Source organism: Prunus avium, chromosome 2 (genome assembly GCF_965620075.1).
Source record: "Prunus avium chromosome 2, drPruAviu1.hap1.1, whole genome shotgun sequence".
Lineage (NCBI taxonomy): Eukaryota > Viridiplantae > Streptophyta > Magnoliopsida > Rosales > Rosaceae > Prunus > Prunus avium.
In genome coordinates, this window is record NC_142285.1 from 36536915 (window position 1) to 36558672 (window position 21758).

Genomic DNA, 21758 nt, shown 5'->3' on the forward strand with positions numbered 1-21758 from the left:
ACTCACTTCTTAATAATCATAGCCAAGTCCCAAGACTCGCTTTCACAACCAATTAATTAAGCATCCCACAATCATATATTCCATAACTTCAAATACCAAATATATAATCTCATAATCCCAACAAAATCAAAATAACCCAAATAACAATCAAGACTCATTTATAAGGTCATTTTAGTACTTTTCGAAGGGTGAAACTACCTCGGAAGACTCACAGTCAACCAAGGGGTCAAACTTCCCATATTGGTCAATCGGGCCCACGGGGCCCACGACCTCCGATTTCCGATCCGAAAGTTCATACGAGTTCAACAAAGCCTACTCAACACGTCTTGTAAGTTTGGTCTCGATCGAGTTGTCGGATCTAAGCCAATCGCATGATCGGACGGCGATCGCTTCACCTAACACTAGAATCATTGATTCAAAGTAACCGGAACTCCGATTCTCGATCCGAGAGTTCCTGCACGATCCTAGAGATACAGATGACGACATACTTGAAATTGGGATCGATCGAACGGTCTGAACCTATTGAATCTGGATATCGCATATTAGGTGCAATATCCGTTCGACTGTCAAACGGTAACCCATTCAAAATCTGAGCATACCGTCGTGCTCAGGACGACAAGGGGAACATTTTAGAACCTAATGGGCCGACACCTAGTGGTCCACGGGCCGCCACCCGCCGCCGGCAGCGCATGGGTGCCTTGAGTAATTTTAGGCAACCAGAAAACTCCAAATCGACATGCAATACCCATACCATTAGAATCATAACCTAGGAGATCAACTTTTGCACTTGGACCAAGGCCAAAAACTAACCGGAACTAGCCGGAATGAAGCCGAAATTGTCGGCCAAAAATGGGTATTTTGAACTATATGCAAAACCTCAAAATCGATCTACAATACCTACATAAATAGATAGAGCATGATGAGGGGATGAATTTCCATACCTCACTCGATGAAATTGGTTGTCGGAATCACCGGAAAATGCAAGAATGCCACTGGAAAAACCTAACCTTTCTCAGCTTCAAATCGAGCTCACCATCAACAAATCTAATCGGGTTTTGGGTGAGTTTTGTAGAGGAGGACGAGAGGAACATTTTTTGTGAAGGTGGCTCAGTCAACCGGTGCATGGCGGCGTCGATTGGTGGCCTGGAAGTCGAACAGTCACTACTGCTATAATGATTGTAGCGAATGACAGAAAGAGAGAAGAAAGTCGTGGGGGATAAAGAGAATTGGCCCACTTACGGTAGCAACGGCACTGTAGCGGTATTGTTTGTACAGTAACAAATTTCAAAATTTCCTTTTTGCCAATTTCGTTTCTAGACCTTTACGCGGTCAATACAACTCGAAATTGAGCGTATCGTCTGTCTGCGAACTCATATCGACGAGCTCTATGCAATGGTGCCATTCATTTCCCCAAAATCCTTCCGGAACAAAAAGTGACTAAAGTGCCCCAACCACCCAAGAGCAAAATTTTAATTTCACAAATAGATAAATTGAATAAAACGATTTAATTGGGTCAAGGGTGTTACATTTTTATTGCTCCTTTGTCTTTTAGACGTGTGCTTTTGTAACTGGTATTCGTTCCTTGCCCTGTCTTAATGATGATATTACCAGATTGACAAAAACAAAAAAAATACAAAAACAATACAAAAAAAGGGCAACGTCTATGATCATCTCTAACCCATCTAAGCATGGTTACCCCCCTAAAGAAAAATACAAAGAGAACAAAAACTTCTCTATTTAAAGCTTACAACAATATCATCCTCTCTCTCGTGTCACAGACTCAGTTCTTGATTATCATCCCTTTTTTTCTCTTCAACTTTTCATAATTGTGTTCGTTTATTTATTTGACCATAACTAAGTAATTAGATAATTTCCAATTTGATTGATTATTTTTTGGTTAGGATGATGTTTTATGAGATTCTAACAAATAGACAATTTGGGTCATTGAAGTTGAGCCTCAAGTTTGATTAGAGATCAATTTGCGCATACACGATCGTGACTCGAGCCATACTATAACCTCTAAATAGTGGGCCACTAAATTTCAAAAATTTGATCACTGTGGTATAATGGTCAAAGTACAATAGAATTCCTAATACTCGTTGAGGTTTTTCGTGCTTTCACAAAACTCCTTAAGGTCCTAGAAATTACACAAACACCCCCTCATGTTTCAAATTGATTTCACATAACTCCGAAAATCCAAAAAAACCTAAAACCTGATATAACAATACTTCTGCATATACTAAAATAACCTTCATGGTATTAGAATATTGTTTGGATAGAATTGTACTGAAATCTCTGCCCATTATTATACTACAAATAAAATAGTAAAAAGATAAAAACCAACCCATCAAACACGCATTGTCCGCTTGCCCCAAGGAAAAAAAGACGCTTTCCTTCATCGTCTCCATCTCTTCCATGCCTTCTCCATATGCCAGATTCGGAATTAATATGTTTCCAATCACAACAAAAAACAAAAAACAAAAAAAAAGTCAATCCTTACTCAAACTAAAAAATCAAACTAGAGCAACTTCTTCACAATGGCTGAGTACCAGCTTCTTCGTTTGCTACATGGGTTTTGCTCCCAACGTCTTGACTTGGTGCAGGGGCTTGACGTCCTATTTCTTGGCTTGTTGAATTAACTCCTACCAATTAAATCCTAACTCTATAGAGCAGAAAGATTAAGGTGCAATGAGATAGCAGGATCTGAGAATTCTCTTTTCAAAGCAACAAAGGATTTTGATGACGGAACAGCAATGGAAGAGATGAAGATATGGAAGAGAGGAAGCGTCTTCAATTTTTCTCATGGAATAGTACGATGCGTCTTATGATTTATTTATTATTATTTTATTTTTGTTAGGGTTTAGGGATTATGGTGCGACTGTATCCAAACAGTTATGATATCATGAAGGGTATTTTAGTCTATGCAAAAGTCCTATTACATCCAATTTTAGGTTTTTTTTTTTGGATTTTTGGAGTTAAGTGAAACCATTTTGAAACTTGATAGGGTGTTTGTGTTATTTCAAAACCTTAGAGGGTTTTGTGAAAACACAAAAAACCTCAAGTGGTGTTAGTATAAATAACTCAAATTCAAGACAATCAATCAAAGAACTACAACCAAATGAGTTTCATAATTATGCGTACGTTGACACTCATCAAAGGACAAGGGGGTTGAATGGAATTTTAATCTTATACAAGGACTAAAATTGAAATTATTGAATGTACACAAATTTGGAATTCAAATTTTATATGTACACAAATTTGGAATCCCTAGTATTATTGTACATACAGAAAATTCACATTATTGAATTAAATACAAATATTGAATGACGAATATGATATGAAGTTTTCAATACTTCTTAAGGAAACTTTTGAACCAGTGCGCCGAGAGTTTTGGGTGCCTTTTAAGTCCATCGTTGTAATCTACATAGGTGATACCAAATCGAACACTGAATCCTGAATTCCATTCAAAGTTGTCTAGCAATGTCCATGGGAAGAATCCCTTCACTTTGACACCATTGCTAAAAAGAAATAAAAGGAAATTAAATATATTAATGTCAATAATATGAATCAATAACTCAAAATCTAAAGCTATACCATATACATATATATATATATATATATATATATATATATATATATTATAAATGAATTTTTTAATACACTTACTCAATAGAACTTTGTACATAACGAAGGTGGCGATTGTAGTAGTCAATTCTATGGGTGTCATTTAGGGCTTCAGCAAGTGATAATTTCGGATCATTCAACTCATCCACACCTACAATATATAATACATTATTAAGTAGTTACAAATTTAGACTTTATACCACTTGTGCATGTTTTACACCAAAAATATGTGAAACATTGATCATATACAATTACTTAAGGCTAGAAAATATTACCATTTTCGGTAATGTAAATAATTGGATTGTGATACTCTTTCCTTCTGTCGAGTAAAAGATCTTGAATTCCTCGTGGATAAACATTTAACCACTCTGAAGCACCCTGCACCAAAATTTGAAGATCTTTAGATTTTTAGGAGTCACAATTGTAAGTGCAAAACGATTAATGGTCGAAATTATAAAGGCTTAATCTAGTAATTTGATGTATACCTTTGGACCGATGGGGACCCCGTTAAGTTCAGCTGCCACAACACATATGAATATCATAATCCAATTACTCTATAAACTTAAATTGCTTGAATTAAATTCTTAATTTGTACTCACATGAAAGATTAACGCCAACATCTGTTGTGTAGCTTGCGTATACCAAGTTATTTTGAGGTGCATCACTTGCATAGTAACCCGTATAGTAATTTAGTCCAAGAAAATCAAATGAACCAATTAGCAACTTGGATTCTTCTTTGGTGAATTTTGGTAATCGGCTTCCGACAAGAGATCGCATGCTTTGCGGATAGTCACCACTCGTCAATGGCTCAACAAACCTATAAGAATGTAAACATTTCAAGGATTGAATTGACATTATATTATGTATTGCTCGCTAGTAAGTAGTAAATATTATATTCATAAGCAAATTCGAAATACACCTGCCATCCGAACATAAAATCCAAAGCTCGTAATGCAGCATTTTTATTTTCTTTTTCTTCCGATAGGGGCTCAAACCAATGTGAATTCAATGTTATCCCTATCACTCCATTTTGAGACGCCTACACAAGAACATTTAGTTTGTTTGTTTTAGAGTCACAAAAAGGCAAAGTAGTCGCTCTCTTGTTGCAACAAACTAATTAATTGTACCTGGTATCTATTTTTGTATAATTTTACGGCAGCTGCATGAGCAAGGAGCTGGTGGTGTGTTACTAAATATGGTTCAGTAGATGAATCTCCACCGGTGTAGTTTAGCTGCTGCCAAGTGGAGCATCGTCCTGGCGCAAGGGACCCGAGTGCATAACCATAGCTACTGAAGGTATATGGCTCATTCAGTGTGCTCCAATGCTTTACCGATCACCAAATTCCTTATAACAAAGTTCTGCCTAATCTTGAAAATGATTGCTGTATATACACATTTCAGAATGTAAATGTCATAATTGTATTTATTTATTAAATTATTAATACGAATCAAAGGACTAATTTCTTCACTTACACAATACGAGGGCTTAAGAAACCACCATATTCATCTTCTAAAGTTTGGGGAAGATCCCAATGGAAGAGTGTCACAAATGGCGTTAAACCTATAAATAGCATTGTCAACAAAAGCGAGTTATAAGTTTGACAAAATGACTTTTTTTTATGAGTACATGTAACTCTTATTGTATAAATTATTGATCATGTAAGGTGGGATGACTCACCATTGCGTAAGAGCTCATTGATGAGATTGTTGTAATATTTGATTCCTTCCTTGTTCACTCCTCCACTTAACTTTCCATCTAATAATTAAAACAAAACCAGAAAATAAAGAAATAAGTGCACTGATAACATTTAAACTGAACTTTAAAAAAGTTGGACTATATGTTATCGAACTTGAACTTCGACTTCTATTTAATTTATGTTTGAAAAAAAAAATATTTTTGCTTAAGTTATTTCAATTAAGTATTGTAATTGACACAAAAAATATTTGTTATATTATTCGGTAGACAACTTGGACACATTACTTAAGCGAAATCCATGAAGGCAGAAATATTGAAGATTGGTCACAAATGAACTTACTTGGTAACAATCTTGACCATGAGATAGAGAATCGATAAGCATCCCACCCCATATTCTTCATAATCCCCACATCTTCCTACAGTGCATAACAAAAAAGAAATCAGATAAAAATTATCGGGAGCATCTTCATTGTGATGAGTTTTCTTCATGCTTCAAAATTTAATATGTGCATATTGGGTCATGAACCTTATAGCGGTGGTATTGATCAACAGTGATATCTCCATTGCTGCTATCATTAATCTTTTCTGCAACTAATCATAGAAAATTTATTTATTAGAACATAAGAGTAAAACTTGCACAATTTTGTTATTTTAACTAATTGATGATTTGATTGGACAAACCTGGATATTTGTGGGTGAAGGTATCCCAAATGCTTGGTCCTCTACCACCTTCTTTTGCAGGACCTTCATACTGAAATACATAAGAGACACAATGAAGAAGACATATTCTTGCTTGGATCGATGCTTGGTCTGAATTTGAAAGAAAACCCTAATCAAAACTCAAATTAAAGCCCAGAAAAGGACTTACTTGGTAAGATCCAGAACCCACACCAAATATGAACCCTTCTGGAAAACTGCTCCTATTGAGAGAAGCAGTGTCAAAATGTGTGGGTGGAGCTCTAATATCAGCTTCGCTATTCGTCAAAGCAAAGCCAATTAGTAGCAGTATGCCTAAGAGAAAAGAACGTAATTGCATTGCCCTAACTTGAGGTTTTTTTGGTTGTTGTTGGTAATAATCTTGAGAAGTATAAGTTGGCCCTGGCTGGCATGCTGCATAGCCTTTATATAGAGGAGGAAGTACGTGCTGGGCATGAGAATGGTAAACACACATGGGCATTGAATGGGTTTGAGGGGGCAACTACATAGAATGTCATGGTACAAAGGGAAATGGCAAGTTTCATATTTGAATGAGTTTGTCTCCTCCCAAAACTCAATATAATATTTGGTGCATATGTATGAGTAGCCGCTAAGTCTGATTGAGTCTCCTAATTGCCATTTGGGTCGAACTATGAAAAGAAATTTGACACAGAATTGTTTTCTTCACAATGTAAATTTGTAGATTGTTTAAATTCTTGGGCATAGTATGTGATTATCTTTTGTGTTGGACGAACTAGGAAGCGTATAATAGAATTTTACTTTTATTTGTTTTAAACATCATAAAAACATGTCCAATTGGTAGGGTATTCACAAACGATCTTGAGGTTAGTTGAAACTTGAGCAATGGTTGGGGGACCATTTCGGTCAAAAATCTTAAAAATATATATATAAATAAAGAAAATTCATTTATGGGTAGATGATAAATGCTTTGTAGGGCCCACTCCACCATAAACGTCTGTTTTGTAAATATTCATGCATACATGATATAAATTGACCAATTTTTAATCAAATAGTTAAAAGTTACATGGTCTAATTTATAAACAAGAAGCTATTATCTTCAAGGTGCGAAACTCATCCTTACTCATCCTTACATATTTATGGTCAAAGTAATGACATTGACAGTGTCAAGAAAATAATGGTCAGTCAGGTTCTTTTCAAAATTTGACCCATGTGGTTAATTAGGAGACTAAATCAGAATTTGCAGCTACTCACACTATTCGTGATTGAGTATTCATCCAAATATGAAACTTTCCATTTGTTGTACCATGACATTCTACAGAGTTGCGCCCTCAACACCCTCTAAGAGCACCTCCAGCGCTCGACACCAACCCGGTCAACAGCCCCCCCAAGCCCAAGTTAGGTCCTCCAGCGCACAGCCCCAAGCCCGAGCAAGCCCTGGGTCCCACCAGCTCGGGCAAGCCCAAGGGCAATTCTTGACTGGGCTCTTGCCCGACTTTGCTAATGTCTTGCGTGACATCACGATGACGTCAGAAACCAAAAAAAAATGGAAACAAAGTTGGAAAAAATACCAAAAATTTCATAATTTTGTTTAATAAATACCTGGCCATATTCTTTACTTCCCACACCAAAAAACTCTATACAAATTCATCTCCTCATATCTCATGTGAATAGTAATTGCTCTTGTCCTTATCTTTTGGGGTGGAACCAAAAAAGGCAAGGCTGTCAGTATTCACATGAATAGTGTCAAACCTTGCCTTGCCTTGCCTTTGCATTGCCCTTGCCCTTTGGGGTGGAGGTGCTCTAATGGCATGAAACTTTCCATGTGTTTTGCAAAGAAATTTATTTCACCATGCCAACCAGAGTCAACTTATACTTATCAAGATTACCAACAAAAAAACATCTCCAGTTATGACAATGCAATTAGGGTCTTTTCTCTAATTTCTAATTATCAATTCACTTATTTTCTCATTTTCTGATGTTGGATTCATAATTACATCTAGGGTTAATTACAATTTAGTACCCTGTACTTACACTCTTAAGGCATGTTAGTCCCCGTCTTTTCAATTTTAACAATCGCATACCCCAAGTTTGTAAATTTTTTACAATCTGATTCCACCGTTAGGTTTCCGTCAGATTCCACCGTTAGTTGCCTACGTGGCACTATGAGTCCCACTTTTTTTTAAAATTTAAATTTTAAATTGATTAAAATATGAATAAAATATTAAAAACCATAAAACCAAAAAAAATTAAAACAAAATATCTCTCTTTCTCTCTCTCTCTCTCTCTCTCTCTCTCTCTCTCTCTCTCTCTCTCTCTCGATCAAGCTCCAACACCCCAACCTGCAGCCATATCCCACGAACCCAGAAACCCAGACTCCTCCCCCCTTTCTTCTCCATTCCTATCCCGACCAGCCTCCACCCCACCATCATACCAACCACGAAGACCTTCCCCATCTCTCTTTCAACTAATCTGCAGAACCCATCACAAGCGCTCCCCCCCCCCCCCACCCCCCAAAAGACGATTTCTTGCGATTTTTTCTCCCCCATCACAAACCCAGACCCATCCCTCCTCCCTCCTCCTCCACCCCCCCCAACCTCCGAATTTCTTCTCCGCAACCCTCAATCTCCACCTAGCCCCACGAACCCAACCACCAACCGCATCTCTCTCTCTCTCTCTCTCTCTCTCTCTCTCTCTCTCTGACTCTCTCTCTCCGATTCTCTCTCACAGTCACCTCCCAGATCTAGGCACCATCTCACTCATCGGATCTCGCCGAAGTTGTTTTGAGTTATTGGGTCGGGTATGGGTGCACTAGGGACCTGGGATCTGGAGTTTGAGTTCGCAAGGGAGGATGAAGAGTTTGACCTCTCTCTCTGAAATTTTTTGCGTTCAAATTAAACTGCTGATGATCTTTCTAGGCTAAACACGTTTAGGAGTTGTTAGGAAATGGGTTCGCAGTTAGTTTTGATGCATGCTTCCTAACAACTAATAATAATCTATGTCGCAAGTTTCTGGTTCCCTTCCCCAAATTCTTTGATTTCTGGGTTTAGTTTTTGCTTCCCCATTGCTTGAAAATAGGGGAAATAAAAAGAGTCTCTGGAAAATTAGGTCTTGATAAAAAGGTTGCTTCTGACAGAGAAGAAGAAGAGGGTTCAGATATGAGGAGAATGATAAAAAGGTTGAAGAGGGTTCAAATCTGAGGAGAATGATAAAAGGGTTGCAACTGACAGAGAAGAAGAAGATGGTTCAGATCGGAGGAGAAAATGGGTGGTGTGGTGTTGGTGATGAAGACGAACACTTGTTTCTTTCTTTTTCCATTGGACAATGAAAAAAATGGGTGGTGTGGGTTTTTTGCCCAATTTTTTAATTGATTTTTAAAAATTATATGAATATTTTATTACACCTAAATAAAAAAAATTAGATTTTTTGAGAGATAAATTTTTTGATTTTTAATATTTTATTCATATTTTAATCAATTTTAAATTTTAAAAATTTTAAAAATGTGGGACCCACAATGCCACGTAGGCAATTAACAGAGAAATCTAACAGAAACCCTAACGGCGGAATCACATTGCAAAAAATTTACAAACTAAGGGTATGCGATTGTAAAAATTGAAAAGACAGGGACTAACATGCCTTAAGGGTGTAAGTATAGGGTACTAAATTGTAATTAACCCTTAGATCTAATTATAAAAAGGAAGGAATTAAATATCAATGAGCTCACTCACAATGGTGACTCATCCCACTTTACATGATTAATCATCTATACAGTAACATTTACATGCAATCATAAATAATCTTTTAAACAAAACTTTAATATGCTTTTATTGATCATGTTATTTATAGGTTTAATATCATTTGCGACACTCTTCCGTTGGGATCCTCCCCAAACGTTAAGAAGGTAAATTTAGTGGACATGTATAGCAAACAATATTTAGCTCCTTATATTTCACATGATTCAAGGAAAACATCTTTATCAAATATTGGATAATAATTCATTAGAGAACATAGCATAGCTCACCACATTTAACTCTTGAGATTTGTGTTCATGTAGCAAGTACATTACACTGATTCAACCATAATTACCATGATAATTATACTTAATATCAATTAAGATTGGTGAGCAAAAATGCTTTGAAATATTATATGAGATTTCCCTTCATGTCCTAATTTAAGGTACATCAATTATCTTTTGAAAACGTCAAAAGAGTACCAAAATGAAAACGCTTGAAGACAAGAGTGTTAACTTTTATGGGAAGAAAAATGGCCTATAAAATTATAATATAATTTTTCGGGAGTGCTGCTATTTCCACCTACTTGTCCTATTTCCCCACCCACCTTATTTTCAAAATTTAAAAACAAATTTATTCATTTGTAAAATGACTTTTAAGGACTTTAGATTTAAAAAAAACACCTATTCTCATTCATCCTTGTCAAATCCCAACCCCTCCCTCTCTCCCTCATCCCGACCAAACCCAAATCAAAATTCCAATAAAGCTTCAAAATTTCCAATTGGGTGCAATCCAATTCCATCAGATTTCTCCTCAGTTTTTGAACCCAAGGGCACAGGCTTTCTGTTCCATTTGCTCAGTTTGCTCTTCATCTTCTTTCTACTTCTGGCATTTCTCTCCGTTATTGTTTTCGTTCGGTGGAGAGACGATGAACATTGAGAGCGATTTTCTTTATTTTTTAATTTCCAATAATACTTTACAGAGGATCCCACGCGTTCTGATTGACAGGGGTTGAATGTTTGAAGCATGCTTTGAATGAAAGTAAGGAGAATTTGCTTGAATTAATAATTAAAGGGTATTTTAGGAATAATGGTGGGTGTAAAAATAGGATTATGTTTTTTAAAATTTACATAGTGGGTGGGAAGATAAGGTGGGTGGGAAAATAGGACTGGGGGGTGGAAATAGCAGCACTCTTTTTCGGGGTAGTGTTTTGGTTTTAATAGGAGAGAGAGAGAGAGAGAGAGAGAGAGAGAGAGAGAGAGAGAGAGAAGCGTATTTTGGCATTTTAAAAAAATTAAATATGGGTATTTTCAGCATTTTAAAAGTTTTATTAAAGGGAGCCAAGTGCTTCCCATGTTTTTGTCTTGCAACGCTTTTAAGAAGAAGCACCTCTCAAGTGCTTGTGCTTCTTCCAAAACCACTCCAAGTGCTTTTGGATCTCACCCAAAGTGCTTTTGCAATTTTTGCCAAACACCATTTTTAAACGACGGAACGCTTTCACCCATTTAGAAATGCTTTTTGCTGCTCAAAAAGCACTCACAATCGAGCCCAATATGCAAAGGATGAGTTTTCCACCTACGCTAGCTACAAACTTGTTCAAGCACATCTGAAAATTATTATCACTTCTTCACGTTCTTCTTTCCTCTAAAATTGAAACTTATCTTTCAAAATCATTTTTAAAATTTTTTTGTAATCTCCTAGAATTTTATAGTGCTATTATTAGTTTTGACATGCATCTACATGTAGAATGAATTTATTTTGTTAAGGCAAAAAGTCATTTTGGTCCTTATAGTTTACCACTTTTACCACTAAGGTCCCTGTAGCTTCAATTCTAAGCAATGCAAGGACAATCCTCAATTTGTTGTCAAATTACTCTAATATGAAAGGGTGTTTCGGTCCAACTTACAGCCCCTCTACAACCACCCCACAGCCACCCAACCTCCTCCTCCTAATTCAACCCACTCCCTACCCTATAACTACAACCACATTTTCCCTCTCTCTCTCTCTCTCTCTAAATGATATGCAAGATATTCCAGACCTCATGGAGATGTTCAAGCCTCATGGGACTATTCTCTCCATTGAGGTTTCTCGGGGCTCCGAAACCGGCCTCAACTGGGGTTGTGGGTACGTCACAATGGGTTGTGTTTTCTTCTCTAGCTTTCCTAGAATGCTTGTTACAATAGGAAATGGTGTATTCAATTAGGATTCTAGAGCATTTTAAAAGAATTTTTTAAGTGCCAAATTTCATGGAACTCTATGAAACTTTTAGATTTCTCATAGACTTGAGAAGAATTCTATATAATTTTATTATAAAATTTGTACGGCTTTTATTCCAGACTTCCATAATTCTTTAACATATTTCTTTATACGAATGCTAACTTTGGCATCCTTACCCAAATATTGTTTTTTATTTCTTTGTTTTAATTTCCTTTTCCATTTTCAGTAAAAGTTCAAGAACATATAATTTTATTATAAAATTTGTACGGCTTTTATTCCAGACTTCCATAATTCTTTAACATATTTCTTTATACGAATGCTAACTTTGGCATCCTTACCCAAATATTGTTTTTTTATTTCTTTGTTTTAAGTTCCTTTTCCATTTTCAGTAAAAGTTCAAGAACTCCATGTGTATGAGATCAACGAGAGAGACAGAGGCAGCCCAGCATACCTAAGACTCAACAAAAAAGAAGTCAACAACTCACTTGGTGACCTTGTCCAGGGCCGGCCCTGAGCCTGGGCACCGAGGGCGACGGCCATGGGCCTCCAATTTTTGGGGCCTCAAAATTTTTTTTAAATATTACTGGAGCCCAAACTTAAAATTTTTTTTTATTTATAAAAAACACATATTCTCTTTGCCCATAAAGAGCTTTTCTGCTTCCAAAAAGTTTGTCCCTTTCCCACCGTGTTCTCCTCTCTTTTTAGTTGTTAATATATTCCCTCTCCCACGCTATGTTCTTTGTCTTTGCCCATAAAAAGCATTTCTGCTTCCAAAAAAATTGTCCCTTTCCCACCGTGTTCTCCTCTATTTTTATTTGTCAATACATAATATATTACCATTTTCTTTTCATTAAAAAAAATATATTACCCTTCTCCTCCCATGCTCTGTTCTCCCAAGTTATATTTTCCCTTCTCTTCTCCGAAGCTCTCTTCTTGTCTGTCTTTGACCCAAAAGAAAAGCTCTCTTAAATTTATTATTTCCAGTTTTTCTCTCATCCCTCTTTTATCTTTGTCTTTGAATTGATCTATCCAAAGAAATATTTGTAGATTTCTTTCTTCTACACTACAGACTCTAAAAGATTATCTGAGTGAGTGAGGATGAGGTTCGTCAACAATAACCCCATATTTGAATTATTTCCATTATCTTTATACATATTTTTTATATAGATTTGAATTCTTTATACATGTCTTTATACATATTTTTTATATTATTGCAGATGTGCAAGTGCAATATAGATCAATTGAAGTGAAAGCTCTGCAAGAATGAAGCAGTTTAATACAACTTAAGCATAAAACAGGTTGTATTGCTTTTTTTTTTTATTGCTTAAATTCAGTTTTTTTCCTTTGCTGGTTGAGTTTGGTTGCTTTGTTGGTTGTGTTTGGTTGGTTGCTTTGCTAGTTGTAGTAACAAAAATGGTTAGGAAACATGAATCTGGAAGTCAGAAAAGAAATAAAGAGATTGTAGACTATAGGGAAAATGGGTTCACATTGGCCCTACTTTCTGCTAAAGAGATTGCATCAAAGATGGAAATTGACCCTGTATTTCCTGAAAAACGTCAAAGTCGAAGAAAAAAACAATTTGATGAAAATGACCATAAAGAGACATTTCAATCTGCTGAAGAATCTTTTAGGGTTAATTATTTTCTTGTTGTAGTTGATGCTGCAATTTCTTCTTTGAGGAGTAGATTTGAACAATTAGAAATATTTGAAGGCATTTTTGGTTTTTTGTTTGATCCTCAGAATTTATTTCAAATGAATTATATTAGATTGCGTGAATGTTGTAGAAATCTTGAAGCTGCATTAACACATAATAATGAATCTGATATTAATGCTGATGATTTGTTTTCTGAATTGGAAGTGTTACAAATGTATTTACCGAAAGAGACAAAGACAGCCATTGAAGTTCTTGAGTTTGTAAAAGTTGTGGATTGTTTTCCAAATATCTCAATTGCTTATAGAATTATACTGACTCTGCCAGTAACTGTGGCATCTGCAGAAAGAAGTTTTTCAAAATTAAAATTACTAAAATCTTATTTGCGATCAATTATGTCACAAGAAAGGTTAAATGGATTGGCAATCTTATGTATTGAAAAGAATATGTTGGAAAATATTGATTTTGAAGAGGTTATTGATGATTTTGCTTCTCAAAATGCTAGAAGATCAAGAATTTTTAATGTTGGAAAATATTGATTTAATGTTACTGCTTTTGTGTTTTGATTTATAGATGATGGAGTGGAAGTCAAAGCAGCATTTTGTTTACAATTGAGCCATTTGAGAACTAAGCCCTATTGAAGAGCCACTAAGCCACTTGAGAAGCATTTTGTTGTTTATGGATCATGTACTTTTGGTTTTTTTTCGTTAGTTGAATGAAATTATTATATTTAGCAACCTTAGTTATTTTCGGAGACTTTGCCCCCCTATTCATAAAAAGAAAAATGAATGAACACATTCAAGAAAAACATATATCTAAGGGCCTCATTTAATTTTTGGCCATGGGCCACCAAAATGTCAGGGCCGGCCCTGACCTTGTCCCATTCAGCAACAAGATCTACTCTGGGGACTTGGAGAAAAGGTTGGGCGTAATAGTAGGCCTATGTGTTCTGATCCAAAACTTACCAGAGAAGAAGGGAGACAAGTATGATGGATAAAAATCATGGAAAAAGAAAACCCAGCGAGGTATTGATCAAAGAAAATATAGGGAGCGTATCTTCACAGATGGAGGAAACTGTAGAGAGAAAAACTAGTGTTTGATGAAATCTTTTAGGGGAGGTTGGATTTATTATGGTCTTTGTTATTTATACCTCTCACCTTAAAACCTACCAAAATTTATCACTCAATGAAATCCTTCCAAATATATGAATTTTTTAATACACCTAGATTTTATTGAACTTTTTTATAATCCTAATTGAATACACCCATATTTGTATGGACTTTTTAAAAGTTAATACAAGTCCGAATTGAATACACCTAGACTTGTAGAAACTCTTTTAAAATTCGTATAAATCCAAATTGAATACTCCCGAATTTTTTAAATCTTTTTAAACTCTCTAGAATCCTAATTGAAAACAAACGCAAAGCAAGGCAGGGCAAAGGCAAGGCAAAGCAAAAGCAAAGACAAGGCAAAAGTAAAGGCAATGGCAAAGGCAACATCAACAGCGGCAGTAGTGGCAACGACAATGACAACAACAACGACAAATTCTTCCATATCAACTGTAGCTAATTCACGTAGACACAACTTCTCTTCACTCCCCCTGAAGAGAAGGTCATCGGAGTAAAGAAATATGCAATATCTTCAAGGGAAAGAGAAGCATATCCTCTTCACTCCTCCTCCCTCCTTAAAGAAGAGGGGAGGAGAACACTTAAATTGCAAGGAGAATGGAAGCACAAGCATTGGCGGATCCATGACTTTTTTAGTGAATTTTTAAACAATACCAATGTCATTCATAAGTTCTAGAAAAAAAATAGCATTACAAATAACCTATAATTGTTTGTTTTTTGTTTTAATCCTTGTTTAAAAAATAAATATTTATAAAAACAAAATAAATAAATAAAACTTGTTAAAAGCCCTAGAGGTTAAAGCCATTTTTTCAAAGCATTTTTTCATTTATTAAGCAGGCCCTAGAATGCTTGTTAAAGCCCACAAAACACAATTTATCTTCCTCCACTTTCCGCCCCCTCATTTTTTTAAAAGTATGGTCCAAAACAACGTTGTTTTGGTTTTTTTAAAAATAGGCGTTACACTAAGCACATCACAATTCAGTGCCTTCGACATTCCAAAACATGTTAGCCAAAGATATAGGGGATCAATCATCGGAGCAGTGACAGAGAAAAATGGGTCACAAACATCGGAGACACAAAATAGGAAATACACATTACCAACCGAAAATAGAGGAATATAATTGCCTGAAGAAAAAAAAAAAAAAAAAACTTCAGTAAAGATTGCCTTGGAATCGACCACGTGTCGACCTTCACAACCATGAGATCCCAAGTACTTGTGGTTGCGCAAAGCGGACGTGGCAACGCTCCTCAAAAATATCCAGCCCCGGAAGCCCCAGCTCTCAGACACGTGTCCCGTGTGGACCCCGCACGCCGAAGATGATCAGCACAAGCGAGAATAAATCAAAACAGGTGGCCGAAAACGCTCCACGTCAGTTCTCCACCCAGAAGCCAATGACGACCCTCCTTTTGATCGGGGCATCGAGAGCAAAGCAAAAGATATTTACTCAGGTTTTTCGCGGCTGTGAGCCTCCCTTCCTCTCAAAATATTAAACCGAAGCTTCTCTGGCGAATTCCAAGGAAGATTTTTAGATTTTTTTTTTTTTCCTACCATCTTCTTCTTCTTCTTCTTGAGCTGAAGAGGATGAGGTAAAGTTTAAATCTTTTTCTCTCTGCAACTTGAAAGTGTTAAACCCTATTTCACTTTGACTTTTGCTTTCTAGCTTAGCTCTGTGAAATTGTGAGGATTTAGCCGTGTGCTTTCGGTTTTTGGTAGAGTTCATGAAAATGGGTGAAGTTGTGGTTAGTGAGGATATGGAGACTCTGAAGAACGAGAAGAACATGGAGGAAGAAGAGAGTGGTGGTGGTGGTGGTGGTGGTGGTAGTGGTAGTGGCTCTGCAGAGGTGGTGAGCTGGGGGAGCTATCTGCCGAAAATGGTGCTCAGGGTTCTTCTGGTTGAAGCTGATGATTCGACGCGTCAGATCATCTCTGCGCTTCTTCGAAAATGCAATTACAGAGGTTGATTGCTCTGTTCCCTCTTTTTGTATTTGAATTTCCGTTTTTTGGTTGTGAAAAATGCGATGATTTGACTTAATTTTGATATAAAGTTTCCTTCTTTTTCTCATTTAGTGAATTTTTTTTTTATGACAATCAAGGTGTTGAAATGATATAATTGTGGTTGTTTGTAGTCATTTAAATGTTTGTAGAAAGTGTGGATCTTCACTTTCTGACAATATACTGTCTCCGTGTGTTTGGATTAAGCAGTTGTTGCTGTTGGTGATGGATTAAAGGCATGGGAGGTCATAAAGGGGAAACATCATAAGATAGATCTTATATTAACTGAAGCAGAGCTACCGTCAATATCCGGATTTGCGCTCCTTACTTTAATCATGGAGCATGACATGTGCAAGAACATCCCTGTGATAAGTATGTTACTCTTACCTAACAATGTGCTCTTTCTTCCCTATAGTTGTTGGTCTGAAAATGGATTATGAAACAGTCCTTTTTTAATGTCCTCTCTTTCTTACTTATAGTTGTTGGTCCGAAAATGGTATGCGAAGCTAACCTTTTCTGATGACCATGCAGTCATGTCCTCTCAGGATGCTATTAGCACGGTTTTGAAATGCATGCTAAAAGGTGCAGCTGACTATCTCATTAAGCCTGTCAGGAGGAATGAGTTGAGGAACCTTTGGCAGCATGTTTGGAGAAGGCAAACTGTATGTTCCATTTTTCCACTTTGCCCTTTTAGTACTTTATTGGATTGCTTATCTTTATTTAATTTCTGCAATGATTATTACAGTTTAAATGATACATATCTTTTTCTTTCTTTATATTTTCTATCAACAGATTGGTGCACAAGTTCCTCAAAACTCAACTGTTCCACAGCATAAAGCTGAAGCCACTTCTGAGAATAATGCAGCAAGTAAACATTCAAATGATTATGCAGTTTCTATGCGAGGAAATAAGGAATGCAGTGAGAAAGGAAGTGAAGCCCAAGTAAGTATATTTAATTAATATAGCGATCTTGCCATTGCTTGTATGTTCAAGGGCATCAATTCTGCTTGAATCTCTATAACCTCTTTCATGATACATTCATGCTTTTAGGTGTACACTTAAATGTTGTATTGCTAAGTATGCCAGTTTCTCATCTCAAATTTAGTACATCTCAGATAAGGAAAGTATCAATTGTCAAATGTAGTACATCTCAGATAATATATCAATAAGTATCAATTGTTTTTTTCCCATGTTAACTTGCCTAATTGAATTAAAAAATAATAACTTTTTAGAAGTATGTATCCAGGATTATGCATATGTGAGGTCAGTTGTTGGTTGAGAAAATTTCCTATTTCGAGAATAGGTTGGTTCCATGGAGTTTCATATACAAACGGCATGTTTGTCTACCTCTTGTGCAGAGTTCTTGTACAACGCCTTTCTTGGGAGCTGAGAGTGCATTCATGCAAAATATGCAGGATATTTCACAACTGAAGTATGGGAGTGCTTCTAATTTGAGCAATACAGATATTGAAAGGCTTGAAGAGTGTGCTAGGCTAGAGAAGGAATCTGTTATGCATGAGAGTGAAGCAAAAGGTACGCCATATCTTCTTGCTTCCTCTCTATTTTTGTTTGTAGTTTTTTCTTCTTTCAGTAATTTTAGCATGGGGTATCTGACAAGCCATTGGTTGCAGATAAGTCGGGTACATTTGGATCAGATGATGTACCTTTGAATGGTCATACCTCAACTGCTATAAGACTGAGAGAGGACCATGCTTCTGCTATAAAAATGGTTGAAGGTGAAGGTATCCTACCAGAAAGTTACGAAGGAAATGCTAACATCTCTAGCGAAACTCACAGCTGCTCTGATGAACTGGATGAACCATCCAGTGGAGCTATTGACTTCATTGGCACCTTTGACAATCCACCCAAGTGCACTGTTGGACACCCAAAGAGTAGAGAGGATGGTACAAAGCACATGGGATGTGCTCCACAATTGGAACTTTCTTTGAGAAGTGGTCTGGGTAGTTCAAACAAGCAAGCGATTGATGAAAGGCCTTTGCTGAACCATTCTGATGCTTCTGCCTTTTCATGGTGAGTACTTTTGTTCCCTGTCCGTTGTTAAATTTGAGAGATGATGAGAGAAAAATAAAGCATATGTTTGTGGTTTTTTCTTTTGGCTCCCTGTTTATTTGTCTGAAATGCAGTTATCAATTTGGTGAATGAAGATATATACATACATATATATATATATATATATATGATAGTGATTGTGATGTGAGAAATCATATATCAGTAATAGTGACTATTACAGCGGTAATGCTGTTGGGTAGCAGTAAAGCTAATGGTAGAGATTTCGGAGATTTCGGAGAGTTGTAATGACATAAATTAATTGACCTCTCATTTACAATGGAAGGATGATCAATTCAATAGTAATAAAACAAGTAGCCTACTGTATTTGTTGCTTACAATAATATAGAATCCTAAGACCCTCCCTAAGAAAGAAAACAAAATTTGAATAACTTGTAACTTGTTCAAAATTTTAAATGCAAACTAGTGGTTATATCACTGATTTTTCTGATCAAATTAATGTGCATGCAGGTATAATAATAGCAAGACATTGCAATCCCTTTTCCCAACATTTCCCAGTACTAAATCAGAGGTTGCAAGTAAATCCCATGATAGCCAAGAAATGTCTACCTTGGTATCCCGTCAAACTAAGCAAGCTGATATATCTCTGCCAGATCCTCAACTTGGGATGATTGGGGTAAGGTCTGATAATATTTGTGCTGGATACGATCATTCTTTCCCATCCTTGTTTGTTAGACAATCAGATTTAACCCCGACATGGAGTACCAAATCAGTTTGCCATGGAGCACAGTCCTCCTTCCCTGTGAAAACTTCAAATCATTCAAATCCTGAAATTCACCACTCAGAACAAGATTGTCTCCTGTCTGATAAAACTACCTATAAATCTATTGACCAAACCGTGCATGAACAGAACAAACTGGAGCGCATGGAGGAATCTAGACCTGGCTCTCCTGCTACTGGGCAGAGTGCTTGTAGTAGTTTGGGCAATGCTGTTGGCAATAATATTGGTAGCGGCGCATATGGAAGCAATTGTACTAGCAATGATGGAGATGCCACTTTGGCTGTGGCTAGTGAGATTACCACGGCTTCTGAGAGCTTGAATGGCAGTGGTCGCTATATTCATGAGGGACTTGGAGTAGCTGATTCTCTTCGTTCCAGCCAAAGGGAAGCAGCTCTGACTAAGTTCCGACTGAAGCGGAAAGATCGATGCTTTGAGAAGAAGGTATTATCATCTTCTTTAAATTTTGCAATCATTCTTGACGCTTGTTGGCATTTGAGGCTGGACACAACCCATGTTTATGGAAAAGTTTGGTTTAACTCCATTTGCAATTATTCTTGTTCTACATTAGGCTTCTTACTACTACTAGTAGAACCAAGTACCAACTTGGATACTTCCATTTTACATTTTAGATTGAATAACAGCTCCGATAAACCTAGATTTGGAAACCTCCAATTTTTGAGCTGCTAATACCAAACCACTCACAATAACTCATATCATCATAAGATGTTTTCATTCCCTTAACATCTCATGTTTATATGCAGGTCCGATACCAAAGCCGGAAACTACTGGCAGAGCAGCGGCCCCGGGTGAAAGGTCAGTTTGTGCATCGGGCACAGACTGATTCTCCAACTGCAGATGCGGCTGTTGAGTTATAACACTGAGTTCTGGCGCCTTAAACTGAACGTGTGTAAGTTTAAAGCGAAGAATCTTTGGTTTGTGTGGTTTAGGATTCCTTCTATATTCTTGAAGCTTTTGTAAAGAAGCACAGAATGATGCAGTGAATGCTGAAGACTACAATTTGCAGGTTTCTTTGGCATCATTGCCATTGGGTTTTTGTTTTTGTTTGGGATTAGAAAAGAGGTAGTGCTGTAATTAAGTATCGGTTTTATCTCTACATAGTATGCTTTGTAATACATGCACCTCATATAAGTGATTGTAGTTAGAGAGGTTTAACGCTATAATATATATATTTTTTGGTCGAATGGTATAATAATTTGCACCAAAATGTTGTTTTGCCTGTTGGATATTTTCTCCACCTCTCTTGCTTTCTCTGCTTTTCACTCCACATTTGTGGGAAAGATTCTGAGTCTTGTCTCCATGCCTTTCCCAGAAAAATAATGAGAGAAAAAGGAGCTTTTAAGGCTGTATAGCACTAAACCACTTAACCAAGTAAGTTAAGGAAAAAGCTTGGTTTATTAAAGTTGAGGAGCAGCTCCTTTTTAGTACCACCAATGTTGTTTTGTTTTGATACCAAGTCAATGTTGTTTGAATTTGACAAGTATCAAAACTCCATTGGTTTTTAAGGAAGAGATATCAATCTTAAGTTAACTGAGACAAATGCAAGAAAGGTCAACATTTACTTTTGATCTTAGCATGGGAGATGAAATGGGGGCCCATGTGACGTGTCTGCAATATGTAACACGTGGGATGACGAGGCAGGACCCAACAATAGGCAAGCATGTGGTGATGGCAAAACAGAGCCACCTACTGTCTCCATGCAGATACATACAACTTCCAGAACTTATCCTTATGTTGGTAAAGTGCAGTACGTACGTAAGCTAAAAGCTAAGGCTTCCTCTCTAGAGAAATACAGAAGCTTTCCCCATCTCACAATTTAGACTTGAAAAACAAAAATATATTAAGTGGAGATAATTAAAATGTTTTAGTAGCTTACTCTTCTTGTTGAATTCTCTTAGCTTATTTTTGTTCTAGTTTAGAAACAAAGGAAACAAAAAGGGAATAAAATTGTAAAAAGGACCGTCCCAAGCAGTAGTGGGTCGGCCTTTTGAAATCTCCAACTTTCACTTGAAGTTGGTTTCTTTGAAAAGCTTTTGGCAGCTTAGGCTAATACTTAACCACAAAGCAACTTAGCTATTGCCATTACCAGTCAAGAAAAGAAAAGGGAGAAAATGAAATTGAAATTGGTTAAAGTTGATGCGCTCCCTATTCTGCACACAAGTTTAAATCTCCTTTATCGTAGTTTAAATAAATAGAGAAATTTAATGTGTTCCACTA

General features: G+C 36.6%; 3 protein-coding genes across 5 annotated transcripts; 1 reads left to right on the forward strand and 2 right to left on the reverse strand.

Annotated features, from left to right (window-relative positions):
• Positions 1 to 3182: 3182 nt before the first annotated feature.
• Positions 3183 to 4573, reverse strand: LOC110764043 (beta-glucosidase 12-like). The gene is made up of 6 exons (XM_088249295.1): positions 4548 to 4573; positions 4224 to 4441; positions 4110 to 4141; positions 3900 to 4002; positions 3667 to 3775; positions 3183 to 3518 (listed from the first exon to the last, which is right to left on the reverse strand). Exons 1-6 carry the CDS (start codon positions 4556 to 4558, stop codon positions 3347 to 3349), a joined length of 645 nt encoding a protein of 214 aa, XP_088105421.1. The 5' UTR covers positions 4559 to 4573; the 3' UTR covers positions 3183 to 3346.
• Positions 4574 to 5380: 807 nt separating this feature from the next.
• Positions 5381 to 6356, reverse strand: LOC148296952 (non-cyanogenic beta-glucosidase-like). The gene is made up of 5 exons (XM_088249296.1): positions 6189 to 6356; positions 6002 to 6071; positions 5847 to 5905; positions 5636 to 5736; positions 5381 to 5450 (listed from the first exon to the last, which is right to left on the reverse strand). The coding sequence occupies exons 1-5, from the start codon at positions 6354 to 6356 to the stop codon at positions 5381 to 5383; spliced, it is 468 nt and encodes a 155-aa protein (XP_088105422.1).
• A 9759-nt stretch (positions 6357 to 16115) lies between these two features.
• On the forward strand, positions 16116 to 20760 carry LOC110764052 (two-component response regulator-like APRR9). Of its 3 annotated transcripts, none has more exons than XM_021966962.2 (9): positions 16118 to 16308; positions 16436 to 16678; positions 16925 to 17086; positions 17246 to 17376; positions 17507 to 17656; positions 18073 to 18247; positions 18346 to 18745; positions 19253 to 19964; positions 20285 to 20760. In XM_021966962.2, exons 2-9 carry the CDS (start codon positions 16441 to 16443, stop codon positions 20396 to 20398), a joined length of 2082 nt encoding a protein of 693 aa, XP_021822654.1. In that variant the 5' UTR covers positions 16118 to 16308; positions 16436 to 16440; the 3' UTR covers positions 20399 to 20760. The 3 variants fall into 3 exon arrangements, with proteins under 3 accessions (XP_021822655.1, XP_021822654.1, XP_021822656.1); XM_021966964.2 differs by having other exon boundaries at positions 16119 to 16678; positions 19253 to 19418; positions 19653 to 19964; XM_021966963.2 differs by having other exon boundaries at positions 16116 to 16678; positions 18130 to 18247.
• The last annotated feature ends 998 nt before the right edge of the window (positions 20761 to 21758 follow it).